This window comes from Dendrobates tinctorius, unplaced genomic scaffold, assembly GCF_039654945.1.
Source record: "Dendrobates tinctorius isolate UK_male_01 unplaced genomic scaffold, ASM3965494v1 ptg000342l, whole genome shotgun sequence".
Lineage (NCBI taxonomy): Eukaryota > Metazoa > Chordata > Amphibia > Anura > Dendrobatidae > Dendrobates > Dendrobates tinctorius.
Window position 1 is genome coordinate 3,612,197 of NW_027362008.1, and position 19,836 is coordinate 3,632,032.

Genomic DNA, 19,836 nt, shown 5'->3' on the forward strand with positions numbered 1-19,836 from the left:
CAGAAGAGCGCAGCCTGCACCCACCAGACACCTGCGCAGGGGCCTCTTCTCTGTCACCATCATCCCCCACAGGAGAAACACGGCGATGCCCAACGTCAGAGGCATGCGTCAAAGGAGCGGCACCACCACTTGAAGGAGTCTGGCGCCTCCCAGCGGCAGAGGCAGGAACACCAGCCCCTAAGTCCGACGGCGACGTGACAGTCCGGCGCCTCCCAGTGGCTGAGGCAGGAACACCAGCCCCCGAGTCCAACGGCGACGTGACAGTACGCCCCCTTCTAAGAGGGGCCTCCGGACTCTCAAAACCCGGTTTGTTGCGATGAAGGAGATGAAACTTCCTGATCAAACCCTTGGCATGAACGTTACTGGCAGGAACCCAGGACCTTTCATCCAGACCGTAGCCCTTCCAGTGCACCAGATACTGCACGGATCCTCTCACTAAGCGGGAGTCAAGGATACACTGGACTTCGTATTCCAAGGCACCCCCGACCAAAACTGGAGGAGGAGGGAACTGGACAGGACGAATCGGAGAGCGGTACAATTTGAGAAGGGACTTATGGAATACATTTGGCAGTTTAAATGATTGTGGGAGTTTCAGACGAAAGGCTACTGGGTTAATCACCTCAATAATTTTATATGGACCAATAAACCTGGGACCCAGTTTGGCAGACGGCACTTTAAGCTTAATATTCCTGGTAGAAAGCCAGACTTTGTCTCTATCTCCCAGGTGCGGGCCCTTGGAGCGCCGTCTATTAGCAGAAGAAGCTTGCCTAGTCTGAGCCCCTTTTAAGTTTATGTTGACTTCTGACCAGATAGTTTTTAACTGATGTGTAGATCTTTCTACCCCAGGGAGCTCTGACATCTTAGCAGAGAATGAACCAAAGCGTGGGTGCAGCCCAAGATTACAGAAAAAAGGGGTAGTCTTAATGGACTCCTGTTACTGATTATTCATGGCAAACTCTGCTAACGGCAGGTGTTCCACCCAATCGGACTGATGCTCAGAGACATAACAACGGAGATACTGCACAAGAGCTTGGTTAGTGTACTCGGTTTGACCATTGGTTTCAGGATGATAGGCAGAGGAGAAGGACAATTCAATTCCAATCCGATTACACAATGCCCTCCAAAATTTCTAAACGAACTGGCTACCCCTGTCGGACACAATATTCACAGGAGCACCATGCAGTCGTACAACATGAGAAATGAACAGTTTGCTCAGGGTCTCGGAATTGGGTAATCCAGACAGAGGAACAAAATGACACTGCTTGCTGAATCTATCCACCACCACCCCGATACACGTCTTCCCTTCTGAAAGCGGTGTGTCACTAATAAAGTCCATGGAGGTATGAGTCCAAGGACCCTCAGGGGTAGGCAAGGACTGGAGCCACCCGGCAGGGCGATTATGGGGGGACTTAGCGCGAGCACAGGTTTCACAGGCCAGTACATAGTCCTTACAGTCCTTTACTATAGTTGACCACCAAAAATTCCTGGTTACAAGTCTGATGGTGTTATTGATACCTGGATGCCCTGCAAGGACAGAATCATGCGATTCCTTCAGAACTTGAAGGTGGAATGTGGCCGGGACAAATAATTTTGGGGGAGGAGTAGTGTCAGGGGCTTGTTCCTGGGATCTACGGATTTCTTCCAGAAGATCCAAAGACACAGCCGAAATAACAATCCCCTTAGCTAATATTGGAGTCAGTTCAGAGTCCTCGACCTGTGAGGGTCAAAAACTTCGAGAAAGGGCATCAGCCCTTACATTCTTACTAACTGGTTGGAAAGTGATCACAAAATCAAATCTAGAGAAGAACAAGGCCCACCTTGCCTGTCTAGGATTCAGTCTTTTTGCTGACTCCAAGTAGGTCAGGTTCTTGTGGTCAGTAATTACACTGATGTTATGTTTGGCACCTTCGAGGAAGTTGCGCCATTCCTCGAAGGCCCATTTGATTGCCAATAATTCCCGATTACCTACAGTTGTGGCCAAAAGTATTGGCACCCCCGCAATTCTGTCAGATAATACTCAGTTTCTTCCTGAAAATGATTTCAAACACAAATTCTTTGGTATTATTATCTTCATTTAATTTGTCTTAAATGAAAAAACACAAAATAGAATGAAGCAAAAAGCAAAACATTGATCATTTCACACAAAACTCCAAAAATGGGCCAGACAAAAGTATTGGCACCCTCAGCCTAATACTTGGTTGCACAACCTTTAGTCAAAATAACAGCGACCAACCGCTTCCGGTAACCATCAATGAGTTTCTTACAATGCTCTGCTTGAATTTTAGACCATTCTTCTTTGGCAAACTGCTCCAGGTCCCTGATATTTGAAGGGTGCCTTCTCCAAACTGCCATTTTTAGATCTCTCCACAGGTGTTCTATGGGATTCAGGTCTGGACTCATTGCTGGCCACCTTAGAAGTCTCCAGTGCTTTCTCTCAAACCATTTTCTAGTGCTTTTTGAAGTGTGTTTTGGGTCATTGTCCTGCTGAAAGACCCATGACCTCTGAGGGAGACCCAGCTTTCTCACACTGGGCCCTACATTATGCTGCAAAATTTGTTGGTAGTCTTCAGACTTCATAATGCCATGCACACGGTCAAGCAGTCCAGTGCCAGAGGCAGCAAAGCAACCCCAAAACATCAGGGAACCTCCGCCATGTTTGACTGTAGGGACCGTGTTCTTTTCTTTGAATGCCTCTTTTTTTCTCCTGTAAACTCTATGTTGATGCCTTTGCCCAAAAAGCTCTACTTTTGTCTCATCTGACCAGAGAACATTCTTCCAAAACGTTTTAGGCTTTTTCAGGTAAGTTTTGGCAAACTCCAGCCTGGCTTTTTTATGTCTCGGGGTAAGAAGTGGGGTCTTCCTGGGTCTCCTACCATACAGTCCCTTTTCATTCAGACGCTGACGGATAGTACGGGTTGACACTGTTGTACCCTCGGACTGCAGGGCAGCTTGAACTTGATTGGATGTTAGTCGAGGTTCTTTATCCAACATCCGCACAATCTTGCGTTGAAATCTCTTGTCAATTTTTCTTTTCCGTCTACATCTAGGGAGGTTAGCCACAGTGCCATGGGCTTTACACTTCTTGATGACACTGCGCACGGTAGACACAGGAACATTCAGGTCTTTGGAGATGGACTTGTAGCCTTGAGATTGCTCATGCTTCCTCACAATTTGGTTTCTCAAGTCCTCAGACAGTTCTTTGGTCTTCCTTCTTTTCTCCATGCTCAATGTACACACAAGGACACAGGACAGAGGTTGAGTCAACTTTAATCCATGTCAACTGGCTGCAAGTGTGATTTACTTATTGCCAACACCTGTTAGGTGCCACAGGTAAGTTACAGGTGCTGTTAATTACACAAATTAGAGAAGCATCACAGGATTTTTTGAACAGTGCCAATACTTTTGTCCACCCTCTTTTTTATGTTTGGTGTGGAATTATATCCAATTTGGCTTTAGGATAATTCTTTTTGTGTTTTTTTTCATTTAAGACAAATTAAATGAAGATAATACCAAAGAATTTGTGTTTGCAATAATTTTCAGGAAGAAACTGAGTATTATATGACAGAATTGCAGGGGTGTCAATACTTTTGGCCACAACTGTATGTCATAATTCCTCTTGGGGGAATAGAATTTTCAGGAAAAGAAGGCACATGGACGAAGTTGAGTGAGGGATGCAGTGCCTTGCGATAGCACTGCTCCTACTCCAACTTCAGAGGCATCTACCTCTACAATAAAGGGGCGGTCCAGATCAGGCTGAACCAATATCGGGTTAGAGGAAAAACATTCATTTAATACAGAAAATGCATGAAATGCTTCAGGCTTCCAGTTAACCACATCCACCCCTTTCCGAGTCAGATCAGTGAGTGGTTTGGCTATCTCAGAAAAACCTTTAATGAATTTACAATAGTAGTTGGTGAAACCTAGAAATCGCTGCAGCGCCTTTAGAGACTTGGGTTGTGCCCACTCCTTAATGGGTTGGATCTTAGCAGGATCCATGCGAAACCCTATAGCTGGCACAATGTATCCCAGAAACTGTACCTCCTCAGTCATGAAAACACATTTCTCCAGTTTGGCGTATAAAGAATGTTCTCGAAGTCTCTGGAGGACAGAACAGACATGTTGGACGTGTGTCATAGGGTCAGCAGAATAAATCAGGATGTCATCCAAATAAACGACTACATATACCCCACAGATGTCTCTGAAGATATCGGTCACAAAATTCCGAAACACGACAGGCGCGTTACTGAGCCCGAAAGGCATTACGAGGTACTCAAAGTGGCCGAGGGGTGTTTTAATCGCGGTTTTCCACTCATCTCCCTTTCTTATACGAACAAGATTATATGCTCCTCGGAGGTCAAGCTTAATAAACCAACGGGCTCCCAACAGCTGATTAAAAAGATCAGGGATGAGTGGAAGCGGATACTGGTTTTTCACAGTGATTGCGTTTAATTCCCGGTAATCAATGCAAGGTCTGAGACCACCATCTTTCTTTTCCACAAAAAAAGAACCCAGCCCCAACAGGTGAGGTGGATGGTCTAATAAACCCTTTACGTAAACTGTCTGCTATGTAGTCTTTCATGGCCTGATGCTCTGGACCAGAGAGATGAAATATTCTCCCCTTGGGGAGACGAGAATTCGATAACAAGTCTATGGGGTAATCGTATTCTCTGTGAGGGGGTAATTTCTCTGATTCTAATATAGAAAAGACATCCTCATAATTCCTGAATGCATAAGGTACCCAGGGAGGCTTGACTTTAACTTGGTTCACTGATAGCGATTTACAGTTGCCCTGACACGCTGGGCTCCAGCGCACAATATCACCCAGGTGCCAGTCTATGACTGGATTATGTTTGAGTAACCATGGCATACCCAGAATAACTGCGGATGATAAATTATTGATAACAAAAAATGACACATGTTCAGCATGTAGTAAACCCACTGACATTGATACTTCCTCAGTGACAAACTCCACTCCACCCTGGATGATAGATGTGCCATTAATCGCAGTGGTTTTAATGGGGGCATTAAGTCTTAGCAGTGGTACGCCAAGATTCCTTGCTAGCAGGAAATCTATGAAGTTCCTTTCTGAACCACTATCCACATAAGCCTCCAAACACACAGATTTCTTAAGGTAAGACAAAGAAATAGGTAAAAGGACTTTGGCGGCATTAGCGGGCACCTAGGCAGGCATGGCCAGCAGGGCTGTGGAGTCGGAGTCGGAGTCGGTGCTCATTTTGGTGGAGTCGGAGTTGGAGTCGGTATAAAATGGACCGACTCCGACTCCTAAAATATATAATAAATTGGGTACAGTATTCAATGCAGGATGTGCTGAATATTTTTTTATAGGAGTTTGGGAAAGTTATGAAATGTCCTATAAATGACTGTTCTATTCCTGATCTAAGGCTACATTCACACAGCGTTTTTCCTGTGTTTTTTGAGGATACGTTTTTCAGCTGCAAAAGCTGATCAGCTTTTTAAAAAACTGCATCACCTGAAAGGTTTTTGAGCTCATAGATAATGTTTTCAATAGCAAAAGCAGATTAGAAATCTGCTCTATCTATCCATTTATCCATATCTGTCTATCCATATCGTATCTGTACCAAAAAGAATGAAAACCGGGTAGTACACCAATATATATTCTGTTCTATCTAAATATCTTGATTATTGGATCATAAAAATGATTAAATGTCTGAGGTTCACATTGTACTACAATAAATTTTTCACTTAAATATAAGCAATATGTGTGGGAGTCGGAGTCGTGGAGTCGGAGTTGGAGTCGGTGTAAGGGAAATTGAGGAGTCGGAGTCGCAGGTTTGGCTTACCAACTCCACAGCCCTGATGGCCAGAACTACCCAGCTGCTGATGTCCTGGGAGTGAAGACTTCTGACGTCCAGCGTTTTCCCAGAGGTCTCCAGACTGTGGCTTGTGCAGCATGTTAGTGCAAGATGATGGGAGTGATCCTACACAGGCTGAGCAATGAAGCAGGTAACCTGCTTTAGCCACAGAAAAAATTCAGGGAAAAGTAAGGTAATGCCTTTGTATATATCCTGGATATATAAAAACGATTTTGGGCCAGATATAATGTGACGTCCGTCAGTTGCGAGTCTGAGCTGCAAGTAAGACAGCACCACTTTACCCCCATACAGGGATCTGGAATTACAGCGGAGCCCAAGAGGTAGCTGCCTATGAGAGCAGCGGCCGGAGCAGGACGGTCGCCAGGAAGGGACTAAAAACCGGGACTGAAAGCGTAGTCAGGAGTCAAAAGTCAGAAACCGGGAGAGCAGCAGAGGTACAAAAATCGGCAGGCAGTAGCAGAGTCAGAAATCCAGGCTAAGGTCAGACTCAAAAGTAGAAATTAAACTCTAGAACACTGGGGAAACCAAGACTATATCTGGCGGCCTACAGGACAGGCTGCGCAGGGGCCCCTTCTCTGTCACAACCATCACCCACAGGAGAACCACGGCGATGCCCAACGACAGAGGCATGCATCAAAGGAGCGGCACCACCAGTCGAAGGAGTCCGGCGCCTCCCAGCGGCCGAGGCAGGAACACCAGCCCCCGAGTCCGACGGCGACGTGACAGTCCGGCGCCTCCCAGTGGCTGAGGCAGGAACACCAGCCCCCGAGTCCGACGGCGACTTGACAGTCCGGCGCCTCCCAGTGGCTGAGGCAGGAACACCAGCCCCCAAGTCCGATGGTGACGTGACAGTCCGGCGCCTCCCAGTGGCCGAGGCAGGGACACCAGCCCCCGAGTCCAACGGCGACGTGACATCTGTGTTGATCTGAATCAAGCTGTGATGTGAAACACTCGTTACAGAGCTCTGCACCTTGTTTTCAGTAGATGAGCTCCCTATAATGTGCTGTAAGTGCATCCTTAGTCCTGCTCCACTCACTCCAGCACTGAGAGGTGAACGGGGCAGGTGACGTCACATCTATTGATACCTGCCAAGAAGTGTTCAGGATTGCCAGGTATCGTGTGACCATTCTTTTATTAATCACGAGGAACCTTCTCCTGATCAATCTGAGATTGTTACAAGTACTCAGAAAGGAGGCAAATTTTTTTAATATGTTGAATGTAGAAAACGCTTATCAAGAAGTTTAGGTCCTTTACACACACAGAAGGATTTACACTTTTTGGTTCAGAATGTGAGAAAAGCTATACACATATCGGTATCTTGTGCCTGTTGATTACTTCATGTCCGTCCATTTGCTCTGATAGGTCTCTGCACTATGGGGGGAAGACTGGCTATAATATAGAATTAATGGTTTCACAGATCAATATATACAGGGGGTCATGTATTCAGTCTGTTGTGTGGTTGTCTCTCCCACAGATGGATCCAGGAGGAGAAATCCACCAGAGAGATGTCCCCGTCCTCTGTGTCCCCAGGACTGTCCAGAGGAGAATCACAACATCCCGGAGGATCAACAGGTAGATGACATTGAAGCCCCCACAACATCTGACCATGAAGTGATGGGACCTGAGCTCATCTTACATTTTTTTTTTTAGGGTGAAGATCTGATTGATATTAAGGTTGAGGTTATACATGGAGCACAAGAGGCGATCGCAATATGGGCCGATCAGCAGGGTGAGGGGGGAAGACTGTCACGTCTGTTCTGTGGTCACCTACTACTACTCCCATCATCTCATCATCACATGACACAATCTATCCCTTCACTGTGTGTCTCCACAGATGGATCCAGGAGGAGAAATCCACCAGAGAGATGTCCCCGTCCTCTGTATCCCCAGGACTGTCCAGAGGAGAATCACAACATCCTGGAGGACCATCAGGTAGATGACACTGAAGCCCCCACAACATCTGACCATGAAGTGATGGGACCTGAGCTCATCTTACATTTTTCTTCTTAGGGTGAAGATCTGATTGATATTAAGGTTGAGGTTATAGATGGAGCAGAAGAGGCGATCGCAATATGGGCCGATCAGCAGGGTGAGGAGGGGAGACTGTCATGTCTGCGGTCACCTACTACTACTCCCATCATCTCATCATCACATGACACAATCTATTCCATCACTGTGTGTCTCCACAGATGGATCCAGGAGGAGAAATCCACCAGAGAGATGTCCCCGTCCTCTGTATTCCCAGGACTGTCCAGAGGAGAATCACAACATCCCGGAGGATCATCAGGTAGACGGCACTGAGCCCTGTACCGGATCTGTATATGGGGGGACATTTCTGATAGAGGTCATAGGTGTCACAGATTTTGGTGGTTTCTTGTATTCTGCTGATTGTTACATCTGATATATCAGGAGGAAAATCTGACAAGTATCAACGTTGAGGATGAAGCAGAGGAAGGACCGAGGATGAGGGGAGGTCAGTCGTGTCTGAGTGACTGGAAGGAGGAGATTTCAATAGGTGTTGCAGGTATGTAGTGAATTTAGAAAGTAAAAACCGAAGTTATAACTTGTTAGTTCTACATCTATTGTGCTATGTGTAATGTACGACCAAAAGGACTTGGAAACAAACCTAGAAACTGTCCCCAGGGTGTTCTATCAATCCTGTCCTTTACGAGTTAGAAGTCTTTCCATAAGTCTTTACCTTTAGTTTATATTTATGTCTGGTTTAGGAACCAAAGAGAGCATCAAAAACTGTGGTGTTTAGAAAGAAAAAGAAGCTGTGTACGAAACTCCCCTTAACGACGTTGTCCTCTTTCAGTTAAATATCTACTCTGGCTGCAGTTTGTTATAAAACAACAAGCCGTGCCGTACTCATCTTCGCCGCTGCACCTAGTGTCTGGTATTGGCTGTGGCACAGACATCACTTTGATAGTGCAGCAGCCAACGGTGATCTCAGTGGTTCTGCCAGTTTAGACGGAACGCCCCTGCAGAGCCGCTGAGCTCACTGATTGGCTTCCAAGCTGTTGACGTATCGTCAGCACCGCAACCAATGCCCAATCAGTGATAAAGGGAATCTGTCAACTAATCCATGCTGCTCAAACTGGTATCAGGATGAATCAAAGCCTGGATACACAATTGACGCCAGTTTTATATTTTTTTATGTTTTAGAAAAAATATACTTTTAAGACCCAGCCGGGAACTATAGACATACAAGACTAGTGCAGCTTCACCCCCTCTGAAGGTGATTGATAGGTATCTTCATTAGCGACAAACCTGTTAGTCACCTCTAGCACTACTAGATGTGACTGACAGGTCTCTTGTTATGAGACCTGTCAGTCATCATCAGCAGTTTTATTGTAAGCCTGCAGGGAGCAGAACTGTACTTGTTGACTTGTCTCTGTTCCGGCCATGTTCCCCAGCCGGAGCTTTTAAAGTATTATTTTCTTAGAAACGCATATATCTGACTGCAGCATACAACGGGTTCCCTTTAAACAGTGTTTTAGAAGACTGGAATCACACACATACAGTTTTTACACTAGTTTTGAATAAGTTTTTTTTTTTTTAACTTAAACTGTTATTCTGTTATTGGATTAAAAATCATGTACCTCATCTTCCTCCATAATCCTATTACAGCTTTGGGGCAAAAAACTGTTTCAAAGAGTGCAAGTGTTCTTTGGTCAGCCTAATGGGAATGTTTTATGTACTTTGGCTTGTGAAGAAACTTACCAAATCCACTTTAATCCTAACAGAAAATCGCATTAGGAATTCTGAGGAAAATGTAATTTCATTACTAAATTGTAAAGTTGAAGATGAAGATATGAAGCAGCTGTCCTCAGGACTCAATGTGAATTTAGGACTTCACAGTTCAGATGTAAAATATAATTTCCTTTATCGCAAAGAATATTTTCCTGACCAATCTCTTGTTACTAAAAGTACATGTCAGAAAGGAAGCAAAAGATTTCAATGTAGTGAATGCGGAAAACATTTTACAAGAAGCTCAAGTCTTTATACACACAGAAGAATTCACACCGGGGAGAAGCCATACTCTTGTTCAGAATGTGGGAAAAGCTTTACAGATAAATCAACTCTTGTCATACATAAAAGAATTCACACAGGGGAGGAGCCGTATTCATGTTCAGAATGTGGAAAGCGCTTTAAGATCAAATCCAGTCTTGTTAAGCATCAGAGAATTCACACAGGAGAGAAGCCCTATTTATGTTCTGAATGTGGGAAATATTTTAGACATAAATCAAATCTAACTCAGCATCTGAAAATTCACACAGGAGTGAAGCCATTTTCATGTTCAGAATGTGGAGAAAGCTTTACCTGGAGACGAGATCTTGTTAGACATCAGAAAATTCATACGGGAGAGAAGATCTTTTCATGTTCACTATGTAGAAAATTTTTTACAGATCAATCAATTCTTGCTGTTCATGAGCAAAATCACACAATAGAGAAGCCATTTTCATGTTCACTATGTGGGAAGTCCTTTATGTATAAATCAGGTCTTTTAAAACATGAAAGAATTCACACAGGAGAGAAGCCGTATTCGTGTTCTTTATGTGGTATGTGCTTTACAGCTAAATCAAGTCTTGTTAAACATGAGCAAATTCACACAGGGAAGAACTATTCATGTTCATAATGTGAAAAATGTTTTATACGTCAATCGCATCTTGTTATGCATCAGAGAATTCACACATGAGGGAAGCTGTATTCCTCTACAGAATGTGAGAAGTATTGTATAGGTAAATCATACCTTACTAAACCGGTGAATTCACACAGGTGAGAAGACGTTTTCATATTTGAAACGCAGGAAATATTTTTTCACATCAGTCAGATAATGCTCTACATCAGAGAAGTCAGAGAAGTCACACAGGAAAGAAGCCGTATTCCTGTTCAGAATTTGGAAAGGGCTTTACAGGAAAATCACGTTAAACATCAGCGAATTCACACAAGGGAGGAATGGTATTCCTTTTGTATGTCCACTGGCTGCTGCAATACCATAACCCATCTTTCCTGATCCCAATCACCCTGTATCTCTCTGCTATTACTGGTATGTCCACTGGCTGCTTTCTCACCCTACTACTTGATGCTAACACACAATTTGGCCTTATCTGTCCATTTGAATCTATCTCTGTTTGCATTTTCTCTTCTGACTTCTAATTAATTGTCTCCTGTGTCTGTGTCCAGTCTCCCTGCTGCTCCTCCCTTCTGATCTGGGCTTTTTTATGTGCAGTTAACTTGCTATAAATTCCAGAGTCATCGGTCTCTCTGAACGTGGTCTGTCTCCATAAGGATGGCTCTTTAAAGATAACAGCAGAAATATGCCAGAAGTGAACAGTGTTTATATATGCTAAATTTATTTGTCCTTCACACTTACTCTCACCATGCTGACATACGCTCTAACAGTTTTGGCTCCATTACTCCTCACTCTCCTTCGCTGTCTGCAAACACCATCACCCTCTAACCAATTAATATTCTCTCCTCTCTTACCTACCCACCTGATCTCCTCCGCTGACCTGCTCCTCGACCTCAGATCTCTCCTAATAAAATACAAAACAAGCCGTCCACCCTCCTCCCACATGCTTTCCCTCTCTCTGCTTCTCCTCACTGCTGGCGACATATCTCCCAACCCTGGACCCCCTCAGCTCATACCTCCCATTATTACCCCCTTCTATCGCTCCCAACCCAATACAAACACCCGAAATCTTTCCCACCTCAAATCCGTATCCTTAACACCCACCACCCTGCTCCCACTCTCTGGATCACTCTGTGATGCCCGCTCCGTCTGCAATAAACTCCATGTGATTTACGACCTCTTTACCTCTCGTAATTTTTCCTTCTTTGGCCTCACCGAAACATGGCTGACACCCTCTGACACCGCCTCCCCTGCTGCACTATGCTATGGCGGCCTCCACTTCACCCACACTCCGCGCCCTGGCAACAGACATGGGTAGGAATGGGCTTTCTACTTTTTTCCAACTGCACCTTCAACCCAATCCCACTTCTACCCTCCCTTATCCTCCCCTCTTTTGAAGTCTACTCTGTCCGCATCTACTCTCCCAACAGCCTCCAAGTGGCTGTCATATACCGACCTCCGTGCCCGACCACTGCCTTTATTGACCAATTCTCCACCTGGCTCCTTCACTTTCTCTATGCTGACATTCCCACCATAATCATGGGTGACTTCAACATCCGCATTGACACCCACCTGTCAGCAGCCTCCAAACTCCTGTCCCTTACATCATCTTTTGGACTTACTCAGTGGTCCTCCTCAGCCACCCACACAGACGGACACACATTAGACCTGGTCTTCATCCATCTCTGCTCCCTATCTTACTTAACAACCTCCCATCTCCCTCTATCCAACCACCAGCTACTCACTTTCTCATCCCTGTCCTCCTCACCTGTCACCCATATCCAGCAACATGCGCACCCCCGCAGAAACCTCACACATCTAGACACTCGCACACTCTGACTTTATTCTACCACTGTCCTCCATATCCTCCATGACACAGACACTGCCACTAGTTTCTACAATGCCACTCTTGCATCAGCCATCGACTCGGTCGCTCCTGTCATGCATATCAGAGTGTGACGAATCAATAGACAACCCTGACACAATAACACCACTAAAAAGCTTCGGCAAGCATCCAGAATTGCTGAACGGCGCTGGAAGAAAACACATTCCCAAGGCGACTTCACTGCACTCAAACAAGCAACACTCGCATTCAAATCTGCCCTCATCTCTGCTAAACAGGCCTACTTCACAACCCTTGTATCTTCCTTATCCCACAACCCCAAACAGTTGTTCAATACCTATAACTCCCTCCTCCGCCCACCACTGCCCCCTCCGACTTCCCTAATCTCTGCCGAGGACTTTGCCACACACTTCAAAAACAAGATCGACCAAACACGGCAAGTCTTTATTGCTCAACCACCACAACCCCTTTGCACACCAGACCAATGCCCTAACCCCATAACCTCTCTATCTAACATCACTGAAGGGGACCTTGCTCATCTCTTAAAATCACACCTCACCACTTGTGCACTTGACCCTATCCCATCCCACCTCCTCCCCAACATTACCACCACTCTTATCCCATCCCTAACCCACCTCTTCAACCTATCACTAACTTCTGGTACCTTCCCTTCTGCTTTCAAACATGCCAAAATCACGCCTATCCTTAAAAAGCTAACCCTCAATCCAACAGCCACGTCCAGCTATCGCCCAATATCGCTGCTTCCATTCGCTACAAAACTCCTGGAGCAGCACGTCCACGCTGAATTTTCCTCCCACCTCTCATCTAACTTGCTCTTTGGCAATCTACAATCTGGCTTTCGTCCCCACCATTCCTCTGAGACAGCCCTGACCAAAATTACCTACGACCTACTTACAGCCAAAGCTAACGGACAATACTCTATACTCCTGCTTCTAGACCTGTCCTCTGCATTCGACACAGTTGACCACTGCCTCTATCCTGGATCTCCTCATACCTTTCCAACCGCACATTCAGTGTCTCCCACTCCCACACTACCTCTTCATCCTACCCTTTCTCTGTTGGAGTCCCCCAAGGCTCTGTTCTAGGACCCCTTCTCTTCTCAATCTATACACTTGGCCTGGGGCAACTCATAAAGTCCCATGGCTTCCAGTACCACCTTTATGCCGATGATACTCAGATGTACCTCTCTGGCCCAGACGTCACCTCTCTGCCCTCCAGAATCCCAGAGTGTCTATCAGCCATATTCTCCTTCTTCTCTCGCTTCCTCAAACTCAATGTGGACAAATGTGAACTGATCATCTTTCCTCCATCTCACAGATCTTCGTTACCCAACCTATCTATAACAATTGACGACACCACGCTTTCCCCCGTACCAGAGGTCCGCTGCCTCGGAGTACCCCTTGAATCTGCCCTGTCCTTCAAACCGCACATCCAAGCTCTTTCCACCTTCTGTCGCCTCCAGCTCAAAAATATTTCCAGAATCCGTCCCTTCCTCAACGCTCAATCTACTAAAATGCTTGTGCATGCTCTCATCATCTCCCGACTTGACTATTGCAACATCCTTTTCTGTGATCTCCCTGCTAACACCCTCACACCTCTCCAGTCCATCCTTAACTCTGCCGCCCGACTAATTCATCTCCTCGATACTTCTCCGCTTCTCCCCTCTGCAGATCTCTTCACTGGCTCCCATTCCCTCAGCGTATCCAATTCAAATTACTAATACTGACCTACAAGGCCATCTATAACATGTCTCCTCCATATATCTCTGAACTAATCTCCAGATATCTTCCCTCACGTAATCTCCGGTCCTCCCAAGACCTCCTTCTCTCCTCCACACTTATTCGCTCCTCACCCAACTGTCTCCAAGGCTTCTCCCGAATATCCCCCGTCGTCTGGAATTCTTTGCCCCAACACATCCGGCTATCAACCACACTCCGATCCTTCAGAACCTGAAAACCTATCTCTTCAGGAAAGCCTACAGCCTGCAATGATCTCCGCTGCCTCCTCACCTCTACTGGAGCTACTGCCTCACCATCACCAGAGCTGCTGCAACCGCCAACCTACTGTAGAATGTAAGCCCGTAAGGGCAGCGTCCTCTCTCCTCTGTATCAGTCTGTCATTGTTAGCTTGTTTACTGTTAACGATATCTATAACTTTGCATTTAACCCCCTTCTCATGTACAGCACCATGGAATCAATGGCGCTCTATAAATAAATAATAATAATGTTCTGAATGTGGGATATTGTTTGGTGATGATCACTAAGTTTGCTTTTTAACAAAGTCACCAGAGTCATGCTAGTGAAGTCACGCCTGAATGAATTCAGAAACGACTGAAGCCGGATTCATGTTCAGCGTTTGGGAAATAATTTGCACCCATTCAAGTCTTGTTCACCATAGGAAATTTCATGGAGTGGAGAAAGTTATAATTATGTTGAAAACGTGGAAAGTGGTTTACAGAAAAATCTGATCTTGTGTAATGCCAGAGAATTAACAAAGGTGAGACGTCCCATATAATTTTCAGAATGTGGGGAAATTGCAGAAGTCGTTGTTCTTGATATAGAAGGGTTAATATTTTCTTATATATTTTGTCTAATATTCAGTAGTCTCATAGATGCAGATTATGTTTAATATTTTTCTTAAGGTTTCATATTTGGTCTAATAGTTGAATATACAATGCTTTGTGGCACCCGATGACTAAGATTCTCCTATCATATATATGAGAAAGAGGCGGCTGGTGGAAATATCCAGTGGGAGCCACATTTATCAACATAAGAAAACTGCGCACAGGGAACAAACAATTGTCTATGCTCGTGACCGATGTGCTTTCTTTTCTCCGAGCGCTCGTGACTCAGAGTCCCACTATTTGGCCTCACTGGTGATCCTGTAATCTGATGCAGAACAAAACGGCTACAACATTATGTAAATTGTTTTACAAGGAAATTGTGATGTACAATAACAAATTATATTGTGGTACTGTGTTAGCCAGAAAAATCGATGTGATACTAACTAATTGGCTAACCAGAAAATAATATATGTTTGCAGCTTTCAGAGCACAGAGGCGCCTTCTTCAGGCAGGATTACAAATAGATTAATAAGTAAAAGGCACAAGATTTAAGGGATACTACAGTAGGACATTTCTTCATGAGGTGGGAAGGGTAATTTATTCATGAGGTGGGAGGGGTAATTTATTTGTAATCCTGCCTGAAGAAGATGCCGCTGTGCTCTGAAAGCTGCAAACATATATTATCTGGTTAACCAATAACGGTATCACTCTGTGAATACTTTTGTCATCATTGGGCAGAATGCAGAAGTGGTGATGCGTTTCTAATAGACACTTCCTCTGATTGTTCCACTCTTGGTTTTGGCTTCCAAATACTGAACGTGTGAATGTGGCTTTAACCCCTTCACGACCAAAGACCTATATTTACGTCTTTTGCTGACTGGCATTTAACACACGCAGACAGGAAGCGCATCACAAATCCGGCCCATTGTCATCCCTGTCATGTGATCGCAGTGCGCCAGTGGGTTGTCATGACAGCCAGGAATCTGCAGAAGACCCCATGCTTGTCATTGTGAATCTCCTATGAACGCCGTCTCATGGCCCTGCTATGTGTAGTACGAGTGATCTGACAATCGCAGCTTCAAGTCTCCTAATGAGACTATTAAATACAGTGAATAAAAGTTTTAAAACAAATTAAAAAAGTAAAAAATACAAAAGTTCAAATCCCCCCCCCCCACACATGGCCTTACTGCTGTAAAAATGAAAAAGTTAGGGCTCTACCACCTGAGGAAGAGCACCATGGTATAAACATTGACTATGTGACATATGGCCGACATTACTGCTATAGAGAATACAGTTATAACATAAAGGGTCAATTCATGAAACCCCTAGGCTGCAACAAGGCCACCGCTCTCTGATGGGACCTTAAATTCATGAAACCTCCGGTTGCAGCAAGGTGACCGCTCTCTGATGGGACCTTAAATTCATGAAACCCCCGGCTGCAACAAGGTGACCGCTCTGATGGGACCTTAAATTCATGAAACGCCTGATGCAACAAGGCGACCGCTCTCTGATGGGACCTTAAATTCATGAAACCCCTGATGCAACAAGGCGACCGCTCTCTGATGGAACCTTAAATTCATGAAACCACTGATGCAACAAGGTGACCGCTCTAATGGGACCTTAAATTCACGAAACCCCTGGCTGCAACAAGGTGACTGCGCTCTGATGGGACCTTAAATTCATGAAACCCCTGATGCAACAAGGTGACCGCTCTAATGGGACCTTAAATTCTTGAAACCCCTGATGCAACAAGGTGACCGCTCTGATGGGACCTTAAATTCATGAAACCCCCGGCTGCAACAAGGTGACCGCTCTCTGATAGGTCCTTAACCCTCAGATTTTTCAAATGTGCTGAAAGTTTAGAGATTTATGAGGCTTTTGTTCCAAAGCAAAACCAATCAACAGATCATGGGAATAATAATATGAAACCCAGAAGGATAATATACGTAGGAAGTGTAAAAAAAAAATACTCTCCTCCCACCTGTCCGTCACCCCCACAGCAGTCTTCAGGTCCTCACCAACTGTTCTTTTCGTCTTCCCCCTTTAGCCGTTGCTGGCGTCCTCTTCGGCCTGCTTCACCAGGCATCTTATTTCACTGCGCTCTGTGGACCATGTTGTGACATCGCGATGTGCATCGCCTGAATTGATTCTTGTCATGCTACTATGACGTACGGCATGGTGAGCAGTGACATCAGAGGCCGGCATAAAGTGAAGCAGGCTGAGGAGGATGGTGAGAAGAAGAGGAGCAGCTGGCTGCGGGACAGGGGAGCAGTGTGCTTAGTTTTGTTTTTTTTTTTACTTTTTGTTGGCCCTCCTAGAATGGTGGTCGCCATCTTTAGCGATCGAATGATGCAAATTGCAAGAAATCCGTATTCTGCAGAAAATTATTTTTTTATAATTTGAGAAGAATTAAATTCCTCTCAGATTTTTGTTCTCACCTCTACTTAATACGACACCGTGCTCGCCATATTAACCCCTTAAGGATGCCCTTCCCAACCACGGGGGTTGTCTCTCTGAACGAACAAATATAAGGTGACCCCACTGAACGTCGCCTTGCCCTAATACTGCCTGTTAGACACCTGCCTGTGTATCCTATGTGATGTGACAGATTTTCTGTGCCCTCCATGTCATATCATAAACAATCCACAAGACCAAAAGACAGATATTAGGGGCACGAGATTTCAAGGTGAAACATTACTCCTCTGAAAATCCAGTTCTCTCATCCGTCTCTTTCTGTCACATTTCCTCTCTTCAGTCAAAGGTTCAGCGGAGACATCAAAATTTTCCATATTCCGGTGTAATGTAAAATGTCTGTAAGATCTGTATGTTAAAGTAAAGTATGATGTTTCTAGAACCTTCTAGAAATCTCCCATTGCTACACACTGAGGAGACCAGCCTGTCACATAGCTGCAGCCTTCCCCCTTGCCCCTCCTTAGCAGAGGTGTGTGTACAGCTCTCTGCCGGCACCTGAAACCTGATACCGGGCATTTCCTCTCGAAGCCTTCTCACTTCCCCCCTCCCTGCAACCAGGAACGGAAGTCTTTTGTTCCCTGGACTTGTGGCCTGAATAGAGGTATAGGAAATATTAAAAGATGCTCTAACGGGCACTTCTCTCGTGCTAGAGATATAATAACCATATCGCTGCATAGGCAACAAACCCAGCGTTCTATCCTCTAAGTTGCAAAATCCTAATCCCTCCTGAAACTGAGCTATGGATTGCTCCCAAACAGAGTGTCCTAAGTATGACATGACTGATGTTCTATTACATTCGATGAACTACAACCTATGAGGCCCTCAGTGTGTTGATACGAGCTTCCCTCGTTGAGATATTGTTATCATAAGTTTTTTAGTTAATTGGCAACTTGGAGAAAGGGGGGATGAACTTCTGCAGACTGCCCCTTTTGAGGTGTCACAGACCCTGGGCTATAAGGCACCGCTCCCTTACAATGAGTCAGTGGGAGCTACAGAGTACATGCTGACAAGACGTGCAGATGAGTGGAGACGTGTGGCTCCGCCTTCTCCCCCCACCTGGTCTGCCTGATACCGACTAAGCACATGTGAGTGTTACTTTGTCTTTTTTAATCCCTTTATGCTATATTTGTATTGTACATATTTGATGTCTCAATTTATAGCAACTTTTATCTGTAATCACTGCCCATTTGGGAAATAAATGATACAATTATTCAGTCTGCCTTCATGCTCTAAGAAACGAACTATGCGCCTTTTTTAGATAATTACGCTACTGTTCGGGTTAGCTTCGAACCCCTCCATTAAGTCTATAACTTAAGTGGAGAAACTAGGAGCTGGTGACAGCGTGGTGTGCGCGGCTGGCGAGGCTAGCTGGCAGTACAAATGGGTCTTATATTGCTGAATGAGTGGTTGAGGCCACAGCATTGATAATTCCCTCACTGCCGTAGCCTAATTGCCCGTGCACCACAAGCAGCCCGTCCGGCGACTAATTATCCTAGGTGCAGTTCCCTGACCTGAGGGTAAGGGGGGCGCTGGAGAGCTGAGAGTTCCAAAGTGGAGCTAAAAAAGTGGGATATACATAAATCCCCGCAGTTCTTGGAAGGTTGTTAGCAGTGGTGGGGCATCCAAACACCCCCCTGCGGTAAATTGTTAGAGCGAGATTAGCTTGCTGCATATTTTTGTCACATGGTGCCGGTGGTGGGATAACTAAGATAAGCCCCCACTGTGCCTGTGATAGCCGTGTGCCGGCAGTGCGACGCGTCCCACCGTCCGCTGACATACCAGTGTCAGTGGTGGGAATGTGGCGTATTGGTGGCACTGGCCGTGCTGTTCGTCGCATATTGGTGGCAGCGGTGGGATAATCCTAGAGCATTAGTGATTTGGTTTGAGCAATCATTCCTCTCACTAAAGACCTGCACGGTTCCTGCGGTGATCCTGCATCATAGGTTTTGGAGAACAGACTCAGTCGTTACTAGTCCTGAGACATTTTTGTGTACTTGCAAGTATTCCCTCCCTTCTTCCTTTTTCTTTTCTATCTTTTATTTGGCAACCATGGCGGCAAAAGGAGAACACTGGTACAGACAGCAGAAAAAGGAAAACCTTGCTGCAGTATGCACGTACCGAGGCATCGACGCCACAAGCAAAACCAAAGATCAATTGATTGTGTCTCTGGTGCAGCTGGACAACGACCAGAGCCCGGCGGGCGCAGAAGTCGGCCCTAGCCAAGGTGGCACTGCACCTGAGGTCCAACCACCGTATGCCAGCCCCACATGCAACCAGGCCAGGCTGGAGCCCTACCTGATCCAGCAAGCTCGGGACAGAGCGGAGCAGCGAGCCGAGCGGGAGGAGGAGAGAGCCGAGCGGGAGGTGGAGAGAGCAGAGCGCCAAGCAGGCTGAGAGAGCCGAGCGCCAGTCGCAGAGCGCCCATGAACTGGAAGTGCTCCAGCGG

General features: G+C 45.6%; 1 protein-coding gene across 1 annotated transcript in view; it reads left to right on the plus strand.

Annotated features, from left to right (window-relative positions):
• LOC141074935 (uncharacterized) overlaps positions 1–18,604 on the plus strand; it is an 80,306-nt gene extending 61,702 nt beyond the window's left edge. Inside the window, exons 5-11 of the mRNA XM_073562261.1 lie at positions 7,330–7,427; positions 7,506–7,584; positions 7,690–7,787; positions 7,866–7,944; positions 8,045–8,142; positions 8,265–8,379; positions 9,602–18,604. Of these exons, the coding sequence (XP_073418362.1) occupies positions 7,330–7,427; positions 7,506–7,584; positions 7,690–7,787; positions 7,866–7,944; positions 8,045–8,142; positions 8,265–8,379; positions 9,602–10,494 (1,460 nt within the window). The 3' untranslated portion in view covers positions 10,495–18,604. The remainder of the gene's footprint in view (positions 1–7,329; positions 7,428–7,505; positions 7,585–7,689; positions 7,788–7,865; positions 7,945–8,044; positions 8,143–8,264; positions 8,380–9,601) is intronic.
• The last annotated feature ends 1,232 nt before the right edge of the window (positions 18,605–19,836 follow it).